Here is an 18,971-nt window from a genome sequence, read left to right as displayed (position 1 = left end):
TATTACACCATCTTCTACTTTGATCAATAAGTGACCAATAGGACCAATATTGAGTCACAAAAAAATGACAGTAGCAGTCAAGATTCAAACCCATTTTGTCTTGCTGTGAAATCAGTCTTAATGTGAAACAGCTTTCTTGGAAATTTATATTTTAATCCTAAATGCCATGCCATTAAAATGCATCTTTATGGAGTATGTGAGATGTTTATTGCTCTAAAATAACAAAATTCATCTGATACTACCAAATTCTGAGTAATATACTAAGGGCAGTCTGAGGTGTACATCAAGCTAAAAACACCTCTCTGTAAGTATTTTGGGATGATTTTGTTTTTCTGTTCAGTTGTGATTGTTCAGGATTTTGTCTTTGATGCTAGAACAGCTTTCCTGTAATATCTGGGATCCTAAGTTCAGGAGTCCTAAACAAGACAAAGGTTGGGTTCTTTTAGAGTTTTGAGGCCAGCCGCATTGTAGAAACAATCTTTTGAAGTAAAGAATTGTGTATTCTCCCTGCTTTTTGTAGACACAGGAAACACTAAGAAGTTATTTGTGTGTGTGTGTGTGTGTGTGTGTGTGTGAACTGTGTTGGTACAAACTGAATTAATTCAGTGATTATTTTTGGGGATGGAGGGGTCTGGAATCATTGTCTATGCTTTGCAAAATCTTATTTCTGATATGTTTCCCAACCAAATTTTCATCTCCACCTGTGATGCATCCCAACTACAAGATTTGTCACAGCCGGCGCCACGGCTCATTAGGCTAATCCTCTGCCTATGGCACCAGCACGCCGGGTTCTAGTTCTGGTCAGCGCGCCGGATTCCATCCCGGTTGCTCCTCTTCCAGGCCAGCTCTCTGCTGTGGCCCGGGAAGGCAGTGGAGGATGGCCCAAGTGCTTGGGCCCTGCACCAGCATGGGAGACCAGGATAAGTACCTGGCTCCTGCCATCAGATCAGCGCGGTGCACCCACGGCGGCCACTGGAGAGTGAACCAATGGCAAAGGAAGACCTTTCTCTCTGTCTCTCTCTCTCACTGTCCACTCTGCCTGTCAAAAAATTAAAAAAAAAAAATTTTTAGTTTCTACAGCACATGTACTATTGTTGACAGGAAACCTACAGCAAAGAGTGGCATCTGGTGATAGGTCAGCTATATTTAACATGTCACAAGTGAAAACACTACTTAGTAAATTAAATCTCCAGAACACAGCAGCTGCTATTTCAGGTGATGGGTGATGTTGAAAGGGAAGTTCTAGTTGAAAATTCAGTTGAAAAGTTTCCATATAGAATCTATTCCTGTCAGTTTAACAGTCGAAACCAACCTTTCAGTTTAAGACAGTGTTGCCTAACAAAACAAGAGTTTTATGACTAAGATTTTTAGTTTCACTGAAAGCGAAACATTTTCAGATTCTTCCAGCTATCTTCACCGTTAAGACAGTTGGTGAATTTATGTGTTTGCTTATGTAACAGTTTCAAAAGTTGCATTATTGTCACAATATGACAGTTAAAGACTTATGAGGAATATTTTTCGTTGTTGTTCATTTAAGTCACACAGAAAGCACAAGCCCTGATTTGAATATCTAGTAATAACTTGAGTACATGTTAGGAACACTCATACTGTGACAAACCGCCATTGAACATGAGCTTTGACACTTCATGCTTTTTTTTATAGAGCTCAAATGTTCAATTGGATTTTCTAAAATCTTTTTTGATTTCTGAAATAATTTTGTTTAACCTATTAAAATTAAATTTGTATCAATTATTTTCTAAGCAAAGGCAGATCTATTCTCTTCATGGACTTACTGTGTTGTTAAGCGAAAAGGTTTTTAATGCTTCCAATGACATTTTGCTAATTATATTTAAGTACTAGTTTTCTGTTTCCTTTCTTTAACCCCATATTTATAGTCTGAATGACGACAAGGCTTAGCAAATCCTTAGAACTTTTTATAGTTGATTACATCTATATTATTAAAAATGTCTTCAGCTAGTTAAGGAGAGAAAAATATAAATGTACTGTTTCTAAAAGTATTAAGCACTCAAGTTGCAGTGTTATTCAATCATGGTAATTATTTCCAGTCTTTCTTACATCTTACACCAAGAATCTTATCACAGATAACTTTCCATGCAAAGATTTAAACTCTAACATAGAAACTAAAAGTTTGGATCAATATGAGAAAAAGAACAAACATATTGGAGTCATTCAAGATTTCCTGTTTTTCCTCATTTTTTTAATCGAGGTATTTTTGATTTATTGGAAAGGTAGCAAGACAGAGAGAGAGAGAGAAAATCCTTTATCCACCGGTTCACTTTCCAAAACCTGTTGGGCTGAAGCCAAAAACCTAAAACTTATTGATCGTTCCCTTTGGATGACAGAGATCCAAGAGTCTCTGCAACGCAGGCACTGCATTATGGGATGTGTCCCAAGCGACATCTTACCCAGTGCACCAAATGCCTGGTACCCCTTCTCAATGTTAAATAGAAAATTTTACACTAACAATTGCTCAGGGTTTTGTCTTAGAAACCATTTACCTTTTTATATGTAGATTAGTTTACATGTGGTATTTTTTTCTTGTTTTAAAATGCACTTCTACTACTTCGAAATTTCCTTTAAAAATAAGCTACTGCTGAGCCTAGAAGACGCATTATGACTTTTTATTCTCAATTATTTATCTTGTAAAACACTATTTTTTTCCAAGAGTTAGACAAAATATCTTTCAAAACAGCTCAAATCTTGAATTCCCTTTTTATTCCCCTATAAATGAGTGAAATAAAATTTTTCAATGTTATTCTGGAATTTGAAAGACATACATTAAAACGTTTTTTGCTGCTAAATTTTTCTAATGCAACAAAAGCATTTCTATGGAAAAGGCCCTCTTGCTGTTGATTGACAAACATGAAGTCTTAACTACTTTGCCTTCCTGAAAGGTGGTCTCCCTTTCGAATTTCCAGGCTACAGCGTTGTTTTTCAAAGTTGAGCTGTTAATCTACTCATTGGAAGTTGCAAACATGCTACTACTTGTGAGTGTACGTCTTCAAACACATCTATAGCAACCTGTTTAAATTAGGTTCAAAGGAAAAGGATAATACCATCTAGTCTGATGATTTAACCACATCCGCCAAGTCTTTGTTTAAGAAGCCAGCTTTGTCCTTTTTCACAGGAAATGAAAATTTTTTGTTGAACTACAGGTCTCAGGTATTACTTGAGCTTCCTCCGAGAAATAAATAATAATTAATGAATTTGCACAAATATTTCTGTGCATTCTCTCTTTTGGTGTTAGTTGTTAACCTTTCTGAAGAATCACTATCTGCTTGACGTAATGAAAAGCCTTCTTAACTTCTGCTATTTATAAACCCTTTATTTGCTGAGTTTATTTTATATAATCTGTACTTTGTCAAGATAAACTCTTACTGCGTTTGATGGTATTTGTACCAATTTTTTTTTAATTTCCTTTGTAGTGTTTTTTTCTTAAATGATAATAATTTATCATTTTTAACCACCGCCTTGACAAAAATATACAACAAAGCTTGACAAACTGTATTTGTACCAATAATAATACACAGAAGCATATTTTTCTTTTCTTATTTTTTCTTTTTTAATTTTAGCTCCCATATATAAGGGAGAAGATGTGGTATTTGTTTTTCTATACAAATTCCACTCTTTATTAACCTGCTATTCAGAATACACTAAAAGAAATTCAGTAAATATATCATTTTTCAGTGAACTGACAAGTGTTGCTTTGTGGATAAAATCTGCCCAAAGTTTTCAATCACTTGGTTTTCTAATTAGATCACACATTATGCTGGAGCCAATTAAAGCAAGCTCAAATAAAACAAACAAAAGGAAAGACGTGAGTTACTTTCCATCTCTCCTTCATATTTCTGTATGATAAGTGGGTTGTTAAGTCTGGTCGAGTTATGAGAGGAGAACATGGTTTGTCTTAGGTAATAAAATTTTGCAATTGTGATGTAGCTTCAATGAAAATAGCACTAGAGGAAAAATGCATCTGTCCTATCTCAAATGTTAGGATAACAAATTGTTTTAACCAGTTTGAAAATACAGGCTTACGATGAGAGCACATAAGGAAATAGTAACCGACTTCTCACTCAGGTGTAGAGCTTTCTCATGTTACTTCTCCCTGGTATACGTTTGGTAGCCCAAGGATTAAAAAAAAAATGATTCCAGATTTTAGAAGGCTAGATTCATAATTTCTTTGGCACCTAAAATTCTGTCAAATACATACTTGGCTGCAGGGCTATTTCCTTGTAGTTAGTTTGAAGTATAAAAATAACCTCAGTTAAAGATTTCTTCTGAACAGAATTCTTAGGTCTTCTGACTTCCCTCTAATACACTTTGGCCTATCCTTCTCTCTTTACATTCAATGCCTTCTACCTTTATGTCATTTGTATCCATACCCTTATGTGGAAAATCACTATCCCTCGTGGTTTTGGACTGGCTCCGATTTATGGTTGCAACTCTTGCTAATTGGGTAGAGAAGCATTTGTGAGGTCCCAGTTGGTAGACTCTCCCCTACAGTTTTGATTGCAGGTCACCCTTTCATCTCAGTTTGCAGCTTGGCTATTTCATGCTTGATTTCTCCTCTTTTAGTGCCTCGATAAAAGGAAAAACAAACATAGCCAGCATAGACTTCTTAAGCAATTCTCCAAGAGCAATAGATTTGTTAGATGTAAGTCACAATGTCCAAATTATCATAGACAACAGCTTTATCGAGTATATTGCTATATCACACTAAGGGTCACCAGCTTCCTGGTTAGCTTTGTCTGTTTTCTTACCTTCCATCATCTAACTACTCTAAGTCTAAGTCTGTTTATATAACATCTCGCATCTATTATTAATTTATATGTTGGATGTGGGACAGGCTAAGCTTACAGAAAAGGAGAACTTACAATACTATGGCCAAACAATTGGTTGTTATTTTTTCTCTCATATAGTTGTATATATGATACACTCATATCCCATTAGATTAAACTTAGTCTTATGACCAAAACCAACTTTGCTTGAGTTTGAAAACTTGGAAATATTCTAGTTGAGCATCTGTGTGACCAGGTAGAAGTTAGAAGTTTCAAATACTGAAACAAAGAAGGGAACAAAGTACACTGAGAAGAAAAAAAAAAATATCTGCCATACACAATTCAAGATCTATTTATGCAAATTTTCCTCTGATACACATATCTCACACCCTGGATGCTTGAGCTTGGAATTTAATGGTATAACTTTAGTTCTTTTCTTAAAAAATTCATATAACTTGTGTAAATATCTATCTATGGGACAGTTATACTCTTCCAATAGAGATAACTATGGTATAATTCAAAACAATTCCAATCATTCATCTTCCTCGTTGATGAGACAACATTTAGCAAAATAACTATAGACCATTGATTGAAGGTAGTAGAATAGATACTGATGTAGATTCAGGTCATTGAAACTGTATTTGACAAACCAATTTTTCTATAGTATAGTTTGATAAACTAGTTTTTTTCACTCCATAAACAGGTGTATGTACTATATTTATTTTCCAAGTCATTGAGAAATTCTGCAAATGACTTTTAAATCTATTCTATTTCCTGTGGTGTCTGTTTAACTGACATTTTAAGATTGTGAGTTCACCAATTGTTATTTTATCATGTGACATTGTAAATGAAATCACCAATTCCTGAATATGCTGCCATTAATATAAAACTTTGCTTGTATTTCAAATATAGGAAGAACATTCTTCGTTTCTTAGATGCAGAGCGAGATGTCTCGGTGGTCAAGAGCAGTTTTAAGCCTGGTGATGTCATACACTATGTGCTCGACAGACGCCGGACACTAAATATTTCTCATGATCTGCATAGCCTCCTGCCTGAAGTTTCACCAATGAAAAATCGCAGGTTTAAGACCTGTGCAGTTGTTGGAAATTCTGGCATTCTACTAGATAGTGAGTGTGGAAAAGAGATTGACAGTCACAATTTTGTAATAAGGTGAGTGTTCGTCTGTTCTCAGAGGTTGTAAGTTCTTCACGTATGTTTTACATAGGAATAGAAAACTGGCCAAAGTGCTTTAATTTAGTATTACAATTAGGTATTATTGAGATCTCAAACAAACATTTATCTATGATATCCTTTTTTTTGTAGTGTCCAAATTTACATTTACTCTGAAATAAAAAATTAAAATTATTGTGTCATTGAAATGAAAGTAACTTTGTTATAGGAAAAACTCACACCAGATTTGTCCAGAAAGCAAATGACAATTGTACAAGATTTAATGCACAGGAAAAATATTTTTCTGAATATTTTATCATCACACTTATTGGTTTTGAGTGACTTTGTTGGTTATAAACATTATAAGTATTACTATGCAGTAATATAATAGATGTAAGTTAATTTTACTTTCTTATTGGTAATAGTAGATTCTTAAAATAAGTTTATATTTGAGATCCTGGAACAGATTGCCTTCATGATGCTTTCAATGTGGTATTTTTGTATGTTAGTATATGTTAATGATTGAGTTTTCCCTCATAAGAAAGTAGACCTTTTTGTTTTTAATTGTCTACCTCTCTTATTCTGAGACTAGAGACATTTGAGGAATGATGTGTTTGGCTAATACATCAGCTGAGAAAAACTCAACAGTACAAATGGGTCATTGATCACATGATAGACATTAGCAGTTTTAAATTCACAATTCTTATATCTGTGCAGTTTTTTGGCTTGCCTTAGTTCCTTAGAAAACTGCTGAATGGATGAACCATGTATATTGAAATATGAAATGGTATGTTTAAGGAGAAAAATATGTTAAGTTGACATTTTGACAAATACCAGAACTCCTTTGAAAATATAGTCTGTGAACATGTTTGAGAAAAAAATCTTTTTGAAATAAAGCCTTGGAAATAAAGATAATTCTGGATGTCATAGTGGTCCAGTGAGTCAGACACCACTTGTGACTTCAGCACCCCAAATTTGGTGCTGATTCAAGTCCCTGCTGCTCCAAGTCTGAAGCAGATTTCAGCTGATGCACCTTGAAAGTCGAAGGAAGATGGCCCAAGTACTTAGACCCTTGCCACCTAGGACCCAAACACGGTATCTGGCTCCTGGCTTCAGCGTTGCCACTTCCTGCTGTAGTGGCCATTTGAAGAGTGAATCAGTGGACAGAAAATCTCTCTCTCTCTCATGACACTGTGCCTTTCAAATAAATAGATCTTACAAAAAGATAACTATTTTATGTGTTAATCATAGATAGGCAACTGCTTTATTCATAATAAAATAATAGCCATGAAAAAAATCCCACTCCTGGGGCCAGCGCCATGGCTCACTTGGTTAATCCTCGGCCTTGTGGTGCCGGCATCCCATATGGGCGCCGGATTCTGTCCCGGTTGCTCCTTTTCCAGTCCAGCTCTCTGCTGTGGCCCGGGAGTGCAGTGGAGGGTGGCCCAGGTGCTTGGGGCCCTGCACCCGCATGGGAGACCAGGAGGAAGCACCTGACTCCTGGCTTTGAATCGGTGCAGCTCTGGCCGTGGCAGCCATTTGGGGAGTGAACCAACGGAAGGAAGACCTTTCTCTCTGTCTCTCTTACTGTCTATAACTCTACCCGTCAAATAAATAAATAAAATCTTTAAAAAAAAATCCCATTCTTATAAGGTGGAAACAATACATGATAGCTAATATAACTGCAGATATTTTACCTTGCTATCTTTCCTTTTCTCTGTTGGGTGTGCAAAAATTGATCTGAAACCAGCAGATTCTTTAAAAACATGAACTCTTAGAGAAAAACACTATCAATCACATAGATCTTTTCAGAAAATTATATACAAAGAAAAAATATTTGGTGAAGGAATAGAATTGGAAGGGGAAGAAATGAACTTCAGACATTGTGTGAAGGTTGACTGTGAAGAAAATATAGGGATTCTAGAATTTCTGAAATGACTATAAAACAAAAAAGAAATTGTTGCAATATAAAAAAATGGAATTTTTACATTTTTCTTTATTTAATTTATTTGAGAGCAGAGAAAGAGAGAGAAAGGGTCTTTCATTCTCTGCTTTACTCCCGTCTGCAACAGGCCAAAGCCATGGGCCAGAACTCCATCAGGACATTCTATATGGATAGAAGGACCCAAGCACAAGAGCTATCACATACTGCAACCCAGGGTGCATGCACATTCCTAGTAATATGGAATCTAGAGCAAAGCTGGGACTTGAACTCAGGTACTCAGATATGCAATGCAGATATCCCATATGTCATCTTAATTGCTCTGCCAACACTCACTCACGAAAATGATTTTTCTGTGTGATTAATACTAGAGGAAAGCAAGATCCAAACATGACCAACTTCTTGTTCCTGTCCTGCTTAGATAGGCATTGAAGCCCAGGTAAGCAGATAGATATGTCCCAGCCTCCAACTCTGAAACGAAGGCTACCTTTACATGTCGGTAGTGAGAGCGGCCTTATGGCAGAAGTGCCCCAGCTTGACGTCCGTTCATTGACACTACTCTCTGCTTCAGCTTTATAGCTCCAATTTCTGTTGATTTCTCCCCATTATTTCAGTTCGCAAATTGCTGGCTTATCTCACGTGACATTTTGTCTCCACAAAGTGGATTCTATATTCTTTCTAAGTCTTAATGAGTAATGGCCATCCTAGCTTTATATGGCAGCCTTGAAAATCATGGCACACATGAAAATCATCTTCATTTTCATTTGTCCTGCCTGCAATTCCTGGAAACTATTTACCCTGTACTATAACTCATGCCCCTGAATCTGGCTTTGGGCAGTCTCTAATCCACCTTGAAGTCTTACTGTTCATGTTTCTTACTCTAAAATTAAAGACTATTTTCTCATTCACTGGCCAAGCAGGAGCAATAGGCCACCCAGTAGCATCACCCTTAAAGTTATGCTATGGACTGTTTTGCATTTAGAACACTACTAAGCTATTTTCTTGCTCCTACAGCAAAATGCAAAGGATCTAGGGACTTTCTTTCCCTTCTTTCATTGCCTTAGGCAGCTAATGGAATGCTTCCTTTCTAGACTTAAAACCCTGTAGTCTACCTTATATAAATTAAACTCACTCCAATCTTGAAATATTCTTTGATCATTGCTATAGTAACCCTATTCCTACTGGATCTTTACCTTACTGCCAGGTGTCAAGTGGATTTGAATGTCTATTGGTGGTTCCTGGGCCACTGTTGTCTACCAACTCAGGTCAGGTATTCCAGCAATTGGAGCAATGTGGCTGCTCCAATTCGTAAGTGAGAGCCTCACTGAGTCTACAATTATATTTCAGCTTCACATTTTGTATGTACAGGGAGATCTTAACCTTCTTTCAGACATCATGAATGTATACTTCATGAGTGTGTGTGTGTGTATATATATATATATATATAGAGAGAGAGAGAGAGAGAGAGAATCTTCCATCTGCTGGTTCACTCCTCAAATGATCACAAAGGCCAGAGCTGGGCCAATCTGATGCCAAGAACCAGGAGCTTCTTCTAGGTCTCCCATGTGAGTGCACAGGACCAAGTACTTGGGCCATCATCCACTGCTTTCCCAGGCATATTAGCAGGAAGCTGGATTGGAAGTGGAGCAGGAAGGACTTGAACTGTCGCCCATATGGAATGCCAGAGTTGCAGGTGATGGCTATACTCACCACACCACAATTCCGGCTTCGAAGTTTATTTTTTTTTAAGAACTAAGTATTGGCCGATCCTAAAAGTTTACACATTGTATATGGACTTACCAAGAAGTATAAAAAAGCACAAACAGCCTAATGAAGACTTGAAAGTTATCATAATAATAATTTTTATTTTCTTTTGTACTGCTTTCCAAAATTGGAATTTGGAATGTTTTAAAATAAAATATGTGCTAGAGAGATATAAACCAGGATTTTCTGATTTTTTAAAGAAAAGAATCCAATTTTTCCAAAAAAACTTAGAGAGTACACTTTTCTTAAAATACATTTTTAATCTATTTTGAAAGTCAGAGTTACAGAAAGAGAGGGAGAGACACAAAGAGAAAGTGAGAGAGTGAGATCTGCCATCTGCTGGTTCAACAGCCAGATGGCTGCAATGGCCAAGGCTGGGCCAGACAGAAGCCGGGAGCTAGGAACTTCATCTGGGTCTCCCACATTGGTGTCAGGGGCTCACACACTTGGGCCATCCTCCACTGCTTTTCTAGGCCAATTTTAGGGAGCTGGATCTGAAGTGGAGTAGCCAGGACACAAACAGGTGCCCATAGGGGATATCAGATTTGCAGGTGCAGGCTTTACCTGCTGTATCACAACGTTGGCTCCAAAGAGCATCCACTATTTAAAAACAATCTGTACAGAACACAACCATGTTTGCTGTTTAATAGCTGGTTAGGGAATCCATTCTTTGAGTTTCACTTCACTGCTTTTAATATGGATTTGTAAGATTATCACTTAATGAAATCTGCAACATTCAATGTGTGTCATCATTGGAAGCTTTTCTAAATACATATGAACTGAAAAATCTAATCTCTTAATGTCAGTAGCAAAGAAGAAGATATAGTCCCTTGGTTACTATTCGATAGTTGATGGTTGTGATAAAGTTCAATTAGCACTTAGGAGCCATCATTCCAAATGGAAAAAATGAGTAAAAGTTATTCATGTGCATAAAAACTTTGCCACTTCCAAATAAAGACTATTATTTCTTGCCAAGGGGTATGTAGCTCCATTTCCTTCATTTTATTAATTAAGACACTCCTAAGAGCATAACATCCTTCAAACTAGTGAGCCAAAAAATTCACGGCTGTGTCTGGTGATATTAATGATGAACCAAATTTTCCCAGTGCCCAAACTCATTGTGAGTTATATCATTTTGAAAGGTTCATTAATAGACATGTAGATCTCTGAAATCAAGGAATTATGTCATTTATAATGAGGAGGGAGGAATAAAATAGAAACCAATGTCATCCATTTTTCCTTGAAGACAAAAGTAAGTTGATTTCACCTCAAAAATATTGAGTTGTTACTGTTGATAAGTGGGATGTTTTAAGAATGAAGCATGTGAGACAGGGATAAAATCCTGAGCTAGCAATAATTTGAATAATAGGAAATAGTTCTCCAAAGTCCCCCAAGTGTTCAATCTGCTTAAAAGTTTTTTTTGTATTAACTTTCCCCATGGTGTTATATTTGTTTTATATTTTGAAGGACATATTGTGTTACTGCTTAACAATTTTATGCTAGTAAAAATTATTTTAAAAAATCAAAATTCTCATCTGATTTAGGAACATCAATGATTGTGGACATGAGGTCTTCAGTGGCATGGTCTTGGATCAGACACCCATCATTCTTCACAACTCTTGTCCTTCTCATTGATCATCATTTATGTGTCAAATACATTTTCCTTCCAAGAATGTATAGACTTTTGTTACTACACATGTGTTTCCTCCACCATGGGAAGTTCAGAAAGATACATGCCTTAAAATTCAGTCAGAAAGATTACTATCCATATCAAACTACTTAAAATTATTATATAACTTTGGTCATATTTTTTGAATAGTTCAAATTTCTCATCTTCCTGGAGATGTAATGTGTATGTATCTACATGGCTGTGGATATGATTGATTGGTTGGTTTTGCCTACAACCAGTGTTTCCAGTTCATTGATTTGTGTTGAGGGAGAGATCAGTTATGCCTGATCTACTTGACGTGGTTACTAGTTAGTGCACTGACTCTTCAAGCACTGCACACCCAGGTCTTCTGTTAAGCTGACCTCTAACTTTATGAAGCAAAAAATTAGTTTGAAATAAAATCTTTGTTCAGCTTTAATGCTCCACCTTGACCTTTATTTTTATCTGAGAAAGCTTTGAAGAAATAAAATGTTCTTTTTTTAAAAGATGTACCAAAATTCATCCTTAAATGAGAATAGGAATCTCTTCCTCCAAACAGTTGTCCTGTTGGGGAAAGACTCAATGGCATATAAATAGCATTACTTTCCCTATAGCGTAGTTTTAGAAAATGTTATTTTTCATGTATCACATAAAATATTTTAAGATAAGGCTGGGAAACATTTTCATGCATACTTTTGCACATCCAGACACACACATTGTCATGCATTTCCTTCCCTATAGATGATACTCTGCTGTCTCCACGGCTGTTTGCTTCATTAATTAGTCTATTACTCTACACACTAGTCTCATTGATATATTGTACAAAAGGGGGCCCAAACTAATATCATTACATGATGTTTAAAGTTAAACAAGATAAATGCAATAAAACATATGAAAGTATTACTTTGGGTCTCCAGTGTCTAAATATTGAACTGATTTCCAAAATGTAGACTTCATATATATATATATATATACACACCTAAATACAGTGGCAGAAAAGTAAACAAAAGACAGAATTATTTCTTATTAGAAATGTCTAAAACCATTATTTAAATAGTGTTACAGCACTGTGATCGACATTTACTATAGGTGCCCCCAGAACACCCAGTACATGGTTCCTCAATTAGTAGTTACTGTTTCTGAAAACAATGCTTGGCTCAGGTAGAAAAGCAAGGACAGCCAGTCATGACTCAAGTTGAAAAGATCTCACTTCTTGGATTGCAAATCTTTCTGGTAAGGAAGGTTCATAAAGGATGAAAATGTTTTTGTGATGTCATATGGCACGCCAAGGGAGCACAATTTTGATTAATTTAAATACCATCACCCACCTGCTTAAGAAGAAAATCGAATGAAGAGATATGGGAAGTCTTATTTCAATATGATTTCTTAGGTCTGTTTCTTCAACAATTGATAGGAATTTTCGATAATCAGTATGGGCTACCTAGAAACTGCCCAAAACCAATTTTCCTCTGTGAGTCTCCTCATCTGTGAGGGGAGGCACAGGGTATAATCTGTACAAAGGAATTTGGTTGCATGGATCATTTCATTGTCAGTATTCTCTTTTCTCTCCTGAGTATAACCTCTCCTTTTCTTCAAATGACGTCTGTGTCTCTAGTTCTGTTACTTAGAGGCAGGTGTAATTTTAATCCTATGTTTATTAAGAAATAAAAAAAAAACCTCCAAATAATTAGTTAACTACTATACACTTTTTATATCATCATCAATGATGTGTACATACAGAAAGCAGGAAAAGAATATGCTATTTTAAAATTTTAAAGTATTAAAAATATAATTTTATACCAATACTTACAGCATCAGTATATTTAGGGGAATCCAGAAATGACTGCATAAAATTTGCCTGCTACACAAGTTTCATATTAACTAAGATTCTACCTACTGAAGCACATTAGTTTCATGTTAGGCTTGTATTTATTTAAAAAGAAAATAAAAAGATAAACACAATTTTATCAAATATGCAAGTAATTTCTTACATTATTATAATCATAGAATAACCTTTATGAATTCCAACCCTTGGCCAGTCATAAGCAGTGTCTACTTACCACAAGCATTGTCTCCATTCTCCTTCTTAAAGGAGAACTGCCCTGTATGGGTCAGGGATAACCCTTGAACAAAGAACTTTTGAAAACACTTGGCGGATTTAAAATATTTGTCTACGGATAGCTCTATCATTTTAAATAATGCAGAAGGATTTATAAAATGTTTGCAAAAGAAAATAAGCTGTGCTTTCCAGAGCTGAGTGAAGCTCAGAATTGTACTTGAAGTCTTTGAGATATGCCAGGATAACTGTAGATTGCTTTCTCATCTTTAGATGTCACACACAATACCTTTGAAGACGATACCATTGATAATTTTAAAATATTAGTTTAGAAACACAAACTAACAACTTCATGTACATCAACAAGAACACAGAAACTATTTTTATAACTTATAAAATCAGACCACTAAGAGATTCATTTGCCTTAACAATATGCCACTGAGTCTAAAAGATGGAAATTTCCACTATGGCTGTGTTGTGAAGTAGTTAGAATTTTAGATTTTCTATACAATTTATGGTACATAAATTGTATGGTACATCTACATAGCACAATTTCTAACAAAATTTAACCCTTTTTACTGCCATATAAAGAATACAAATAATAACATCATGATAACATAAATAAATGAATAAAAACTAGTAGTATTGAAGAAATTGTCAGAGTGAGTTATTTTCTTGATTTTATATTGAATGCTACAAATATGCAATGATACTTCAAAAAGTTCATGGAAAATTGAATTAAAGATAAGTTTATATACTGCAACACATTTGTGAAATCCATGCAGTGTTTTTTTGTATGACACAATTTGATTACTTCCTCTCTGCTGAACAAATACCCATTTATAAGAGATAATTAGAGATAGATTAACTGATGGATTGGTAGAAAAATATATGAAAGAGAAAAAAGCAAAAAAGAAAAGAAAGGAAGAGAGGAAGGAAGGAAGGAAAGAAGGGAGAGAGCAAAGAAAGGAAGGGAGGGAGGGAGGAAGGGACAGAGGAAGGCAAAGAACAGAGATTATCAAGGCTGTGCCATACAGGAAAGCCATCACTCAGTATTGAGTCCCTGAGTCTAATCAGAGTTCATTATAAGTGACACTGGGTGAAATTTTTAGCCTTCTTTTGGCTTTCTAACTCTAGACTGAGATAATTGTATGCCCTCTTTCCTTCTACCTACACTGTTAGAATTTATCAAATCACAGAGACTGGAGTGATAGAATCACCCTTACAAAATCCTTTACAGTTTATTCCACCGTGTCTGTTTGCTTATCTAATTATGTGCTGTGAAGTTTTACCAACTTAGAGTTTAAAAGACAACTTATATCATTTATAGATCACCATAAATAGAGGAAGACATGTTTTGCAAGCTACCTTCATGCTATCTAATGAATTCTTAGGTTAGCGTCTAAGTTTGTGTAGTTATTATAAAGGTTTACATTTATATTAGAGTATAATTATTTAGCAGTGAAAATAGTTTTGAATATTTCAAAACAATCTTTAAAGTGCTTTTAAATTTTTATGCAGTTATTTTTCAAGTTATTTGGATAATTTCTAATGCCTGTATCGTCTATATTCACAACTTTCACAAGTTTAACAATAATAGTTTTCAGATGGAAGCAAAAATAGTCATATACTTTTTAATATTGTTGCTGAGAGATAACAAGACAACAAATCCTCATTCTCTATCATCTGTTCTCTTCTTCCTTACATTGTGGGGAAAAGTAATGATGAAGTCCTCCCTTCTCTGGGCTTCTACAGTACTGTAGGAAAAGTAGCATTTCACTGATAGTTTTCCACAACAGGGAAATATTGTCTGGCCCAGAAAAAAGCAAGTCTGGTTCTTCATTGTATTATGTTTGACATTATGTCTTGAACTCTAAGGAAGGAGTAATTAATACCTATAATTGTTAGCTAATATTCTTGGGCCATCAAATGCCTCTCATTACCTTGCTTAACCAGCCTAGAAACAGGGAGTCTGTTGTGAGTGGTTCAGGAGTTCTTAACTAAATGCTACAAAATAATTTGTCAGTTCTGGATAATTAGGTGGATGTTATAATTTAATTGCTTTTATTTACTCCTTTCTTTCTGCTTCTCTTTTTTTTCCTTCTTTCTTTGTATCTTTCCTCTAGTCCAAAGTCCTTTTTTTCTCTTTACTGCTTTTTTCATTTATTAGCCAACATCTTCAGACCATGCACCTCTTACTTTTCTTCTTTACTACTACCCTCCAATTTCCTCATATAAAATATAAGACGTATATATATATATATATATGATATACATATCTTATATATACATCTTATAATTTATATATATATATATCTAATATAAAATATATCATTACAACACTAAATATGACCCTGGATTGTCATAGTTCATATCTGGAAGACGTTAGAAATCTAGAATCCCAAGAATGGACACTTGGCATAGCAAGTAAGACACCACTTGGGATGCCAGCCTCCATATGGGTGTGCATGGGTTCGAGTCCTTGCTGAAGTCCTGATTCTAGCTTCCTGGTAATGCATACTGTGGTTCAAGTGATTGGGACCCTGCCACCCATGGGGGAGATCCAGATTGAATTCCCATCTCCTACATTCATCCTGGCCCTGTCCTGGCTGCTTCAGACATTTTTGGAGTAAACAAGCAGATGGGAGAGTTTGGGAGTCTCTCTCTGTCTCTCTGTCTCTGTCTCTCTCTCTCTCTTTCTCCTTTCTTTTCAAATATACAACTACGTAAAATTAACAAGCAATACCTTGCACCAGGTCTACTGAATTAGACTGTGAATTTGAGCACAGTACCCCTGTGATTTTTTTTAAAGATTTATTCATTTATCTGAATTTCAGAGTTAGAGAGGGACACGCATGCAAACACACACACAAACACACACACATAGAATGAGAGAGAGAGAAAGAAAGAGAGAGTTCTTCCATTTGCTGCTTCACTCCCCACTCCCCAGATGGCCACAATGGCCAGGGCTGGGCCAGTCTGAAGCCAGGATCCAGGAGCTTCCTCCGTGTCTCCCATGTGCGTTGCAGGGCCCGAACACTTGGGCCGTCTTCTGTTGTTTCTCCCGGGCCATTATCAGGGAGCTGGATCTTAAGTGGAGCAGCGGGGAAGCAAACCGTTGCCCACATGTGATGCCAGAGATGCAGGCAGTGGCTTTACCTGCTGCTCCACAACCCTGGCGTTCCCTGTGATTCTTTTGTGCAAAAATTGTGGAGGTGTTCCTGCCTAGACAATGTGTTCAGGCAAGCGGGAGCTCTCCAACAATATGAATTATTTAGCTTGTGTCTTTAGGGCACAGCAACAAGATGGTTACATTGAGGTGTATAGCATTTATTTATTGACTAAGCTACTTAGATAATTAATGTAGAATTTTTTAAAAAAAACTGGTTCACATTCACATACTTATTATTTTAGAATTAATCAATATTGAATTCCAAAATTAATAAACCAAAGGGGTCACATATAAAGAAAATTATTTAAACTCTTAGAAGATACCACAGAAGTGTGAGGAGTAGAATGATGAAATATCCTGGAGACTGGAAATTAAAAAATGTGAGTTTCTAACAATTAGTAGTGTTATCTTACCCACTAAGGTTGATGATACCTATCCTTCCCAGAGTATTTTTCTAACTTAACAGATGGTAATTTATAATCAATAGATATATAATCAATAAAATCGTATCTGTAAAGTTAAATTTACAATGACTGATACTGGAGTACATCTTGCTCACATTAATTGCTCTAGGTAAACATTATGTTTAGCACAGTATTTCCTAAGATCCGTGGGTAAAAGGGACTAAAGATGCAAATTCTCATTGTCTAGTGTAAATAAAAAGACAAACTTTTCCCAAGTTTATCAAATATGTATAATATGAACACAGATTAACTGTATCTGACACTATATTAGTCAATGTGATATGCAAACATATAAAAACACTGTTCAAACACAAGTATCTCCGAAGTCTGAGCTGTTGAAATTAGATATAAATGTAGTGAAGATACATATGTCCTTGGCAAACCAAAGTAATATGATAAAGATATATTACTTTATGATGACGATTCTTCCTAAGAGAAGGGATGATATATTTCAAAAAAGAAAAAGATGGAAGAATTGACTTCCCTTGACCGGTACAATTTGTTTTTTATAACTCAACAATTTGGGGTCTCCATTTGCAGATAATTTATGACAAACTTTACATCAGATCATACTTTTTTTTTAAAAGATTTTTTTTTTTCATTTACTTGAGAGGCAGAGTTACAGACAGAGAGACAAAGAGAAGGAGGGGTCCTGCATCCCCTGATTTCACTCCCAAATGTTCTCAATAGCTGGAGCTGGACTGATCTGAAGCCAAGGGACAGGAATTTCATTTTGGTCTCCCACATGGGTACAGGGGCTCAAGCACCTAGGCCATCTTCCACTGCTTTCCTAGGCCATCAGCAGGTAGCTGGATTGGAAGTGGAGCAGCTGGGACTTGAACTGGTGCCCACATGGGATGCTGCCACTGCAGGCAGATGCTGAACCAGCAGGCCACAGTAAAAGATACACTGGACTTAGATGGTGAAGGGCCATGATGTAGGACGGTGTATGTTATGCTGTATTTGTCCAAATGGGGCCTTTAGACATGGCTGATGTGCTGGTTTATTTGTTTATTCTTCTATGGATTTTGTGGTAGTTCTTGTTATAAACAAAAGAGGAAAACACTAAGAGATATAAAAACATGAGCCTATTTGCAAATGGAAGACTATGAGAATGACTAAATACAAGATACAAAAGAGCAGAAGCTCTCAATAAGGAAGATAATTATACAGGCAACAGTGATGACATTCGAGCCATAGAAGAGAGTGGAATTATATGATTCATCTTTTTTTATTTTCTTTTTCCTTTATTTATTTATTTTGAAAGATTTTTTCATTTATTTGAAAGTAAATTACAGAGAAAGAGGGAGAGACAAAGAAAGAGAGAGATCTTCCATCTGCTGGTTCACTCCCCAGGTGGCTACAATGACCAGGGTTGAGCCAGGCCAAAGTCAGGAGCCAGGAGCCTCATCCAGGTCTCCTAAGTGGACAGTAGAGGCTCCAACATATCAGCCATCATCTGCTGCTCTTCCCAGGCCATCTGCAAGGAGCTGGACTGGCAGTGGAGCAGCTGGGATGTGTACCAGCGCCTGTATCCAATGCCAGAGTCAGAGGTGGAGGCCTAACCCACTTTACCACAAGGCCGGCCCCAATATGAATCATCTTAATGAAAAATACTATAGAGATCATTGTGCCCTGACATGAAATGAGCTTTATAATGCACATGGCCAATCAAGTTTCTCCACAGGTTTTCAAAATGTGGCATTGGTTATTGGTTTATAGTATTTATTATTTTTCAACGATCGAATCTTCTATAAATGGAAATAAGTCCAAAGAATGAACTCTGAGTGGAATAACTTTTCAGTACCTATTGTTTCAAGTTATACATGTTACAACTCCAACCTTTCTTGTAATGTTCTTTCATTACTTCATTTGCTAATTTACAAGAAAATGGGGAAAAATTTAAAAAGAGCAAGTCTCTACCTTTTAGGTTGTCACAGACTGGTGAAGTAGCTA

At 36.0% G+C, this 18,971-nt stretch overlaps 1 protein-coding gene across 4 annotated transcripts in view; it reads left to right on the top strand.

Annotated features, from left to right (window-relative positions):
- ST8SIA4 (ST8 alpha-N-acetyl-neuraminide alpha-2,8-sialyltransferase 4) overlaps positions 1–18,971 on the top strand; it is a 100,667-nt gene that overhangs the window by 11,401 nt on the left and 70,295 nt on the right. For 2 of the 4 annotated variants that reach the window (XM_002713936.6, XM_070056885.2), the window contains exon 3: positions 5,712–5,969. The exons of 1 other annotated variant lie outside the window; for it this stretch is intronic. In XM_002713936.6, coding sequence (XP_002713982.3) covers positions 5,712–5,969 — 258 coding nt within the window. Of the gene's footprint in view, positions 1–5,711; positions 5,970–11,219; positions 12,227–18,971 lie in introns of those variants that run through there. One more of the 4 variants, XM_089313066.1, reaches the window with a different exon arrangement.

The sequence above is a fragment of the Oryctolagus cuniculus genome, chromosome 14 (genome assembly GCF_051225735.1).
Source record: "Oryctolagus cuniculus isolate XC-2025 breed Fujian yellow rabbit chromosome 14, ASM5122573v1, whole genome shotgun sequence".
NCBI lineage: Eukaryota > Metazoa > Chordata > Mammalia > Lagomorpha > Leporidae > Oryctolagus > Oryctolagus cuniculus.
This window is presented reverse-complemented; position numbering and strand designations above follow the sequence as displayed.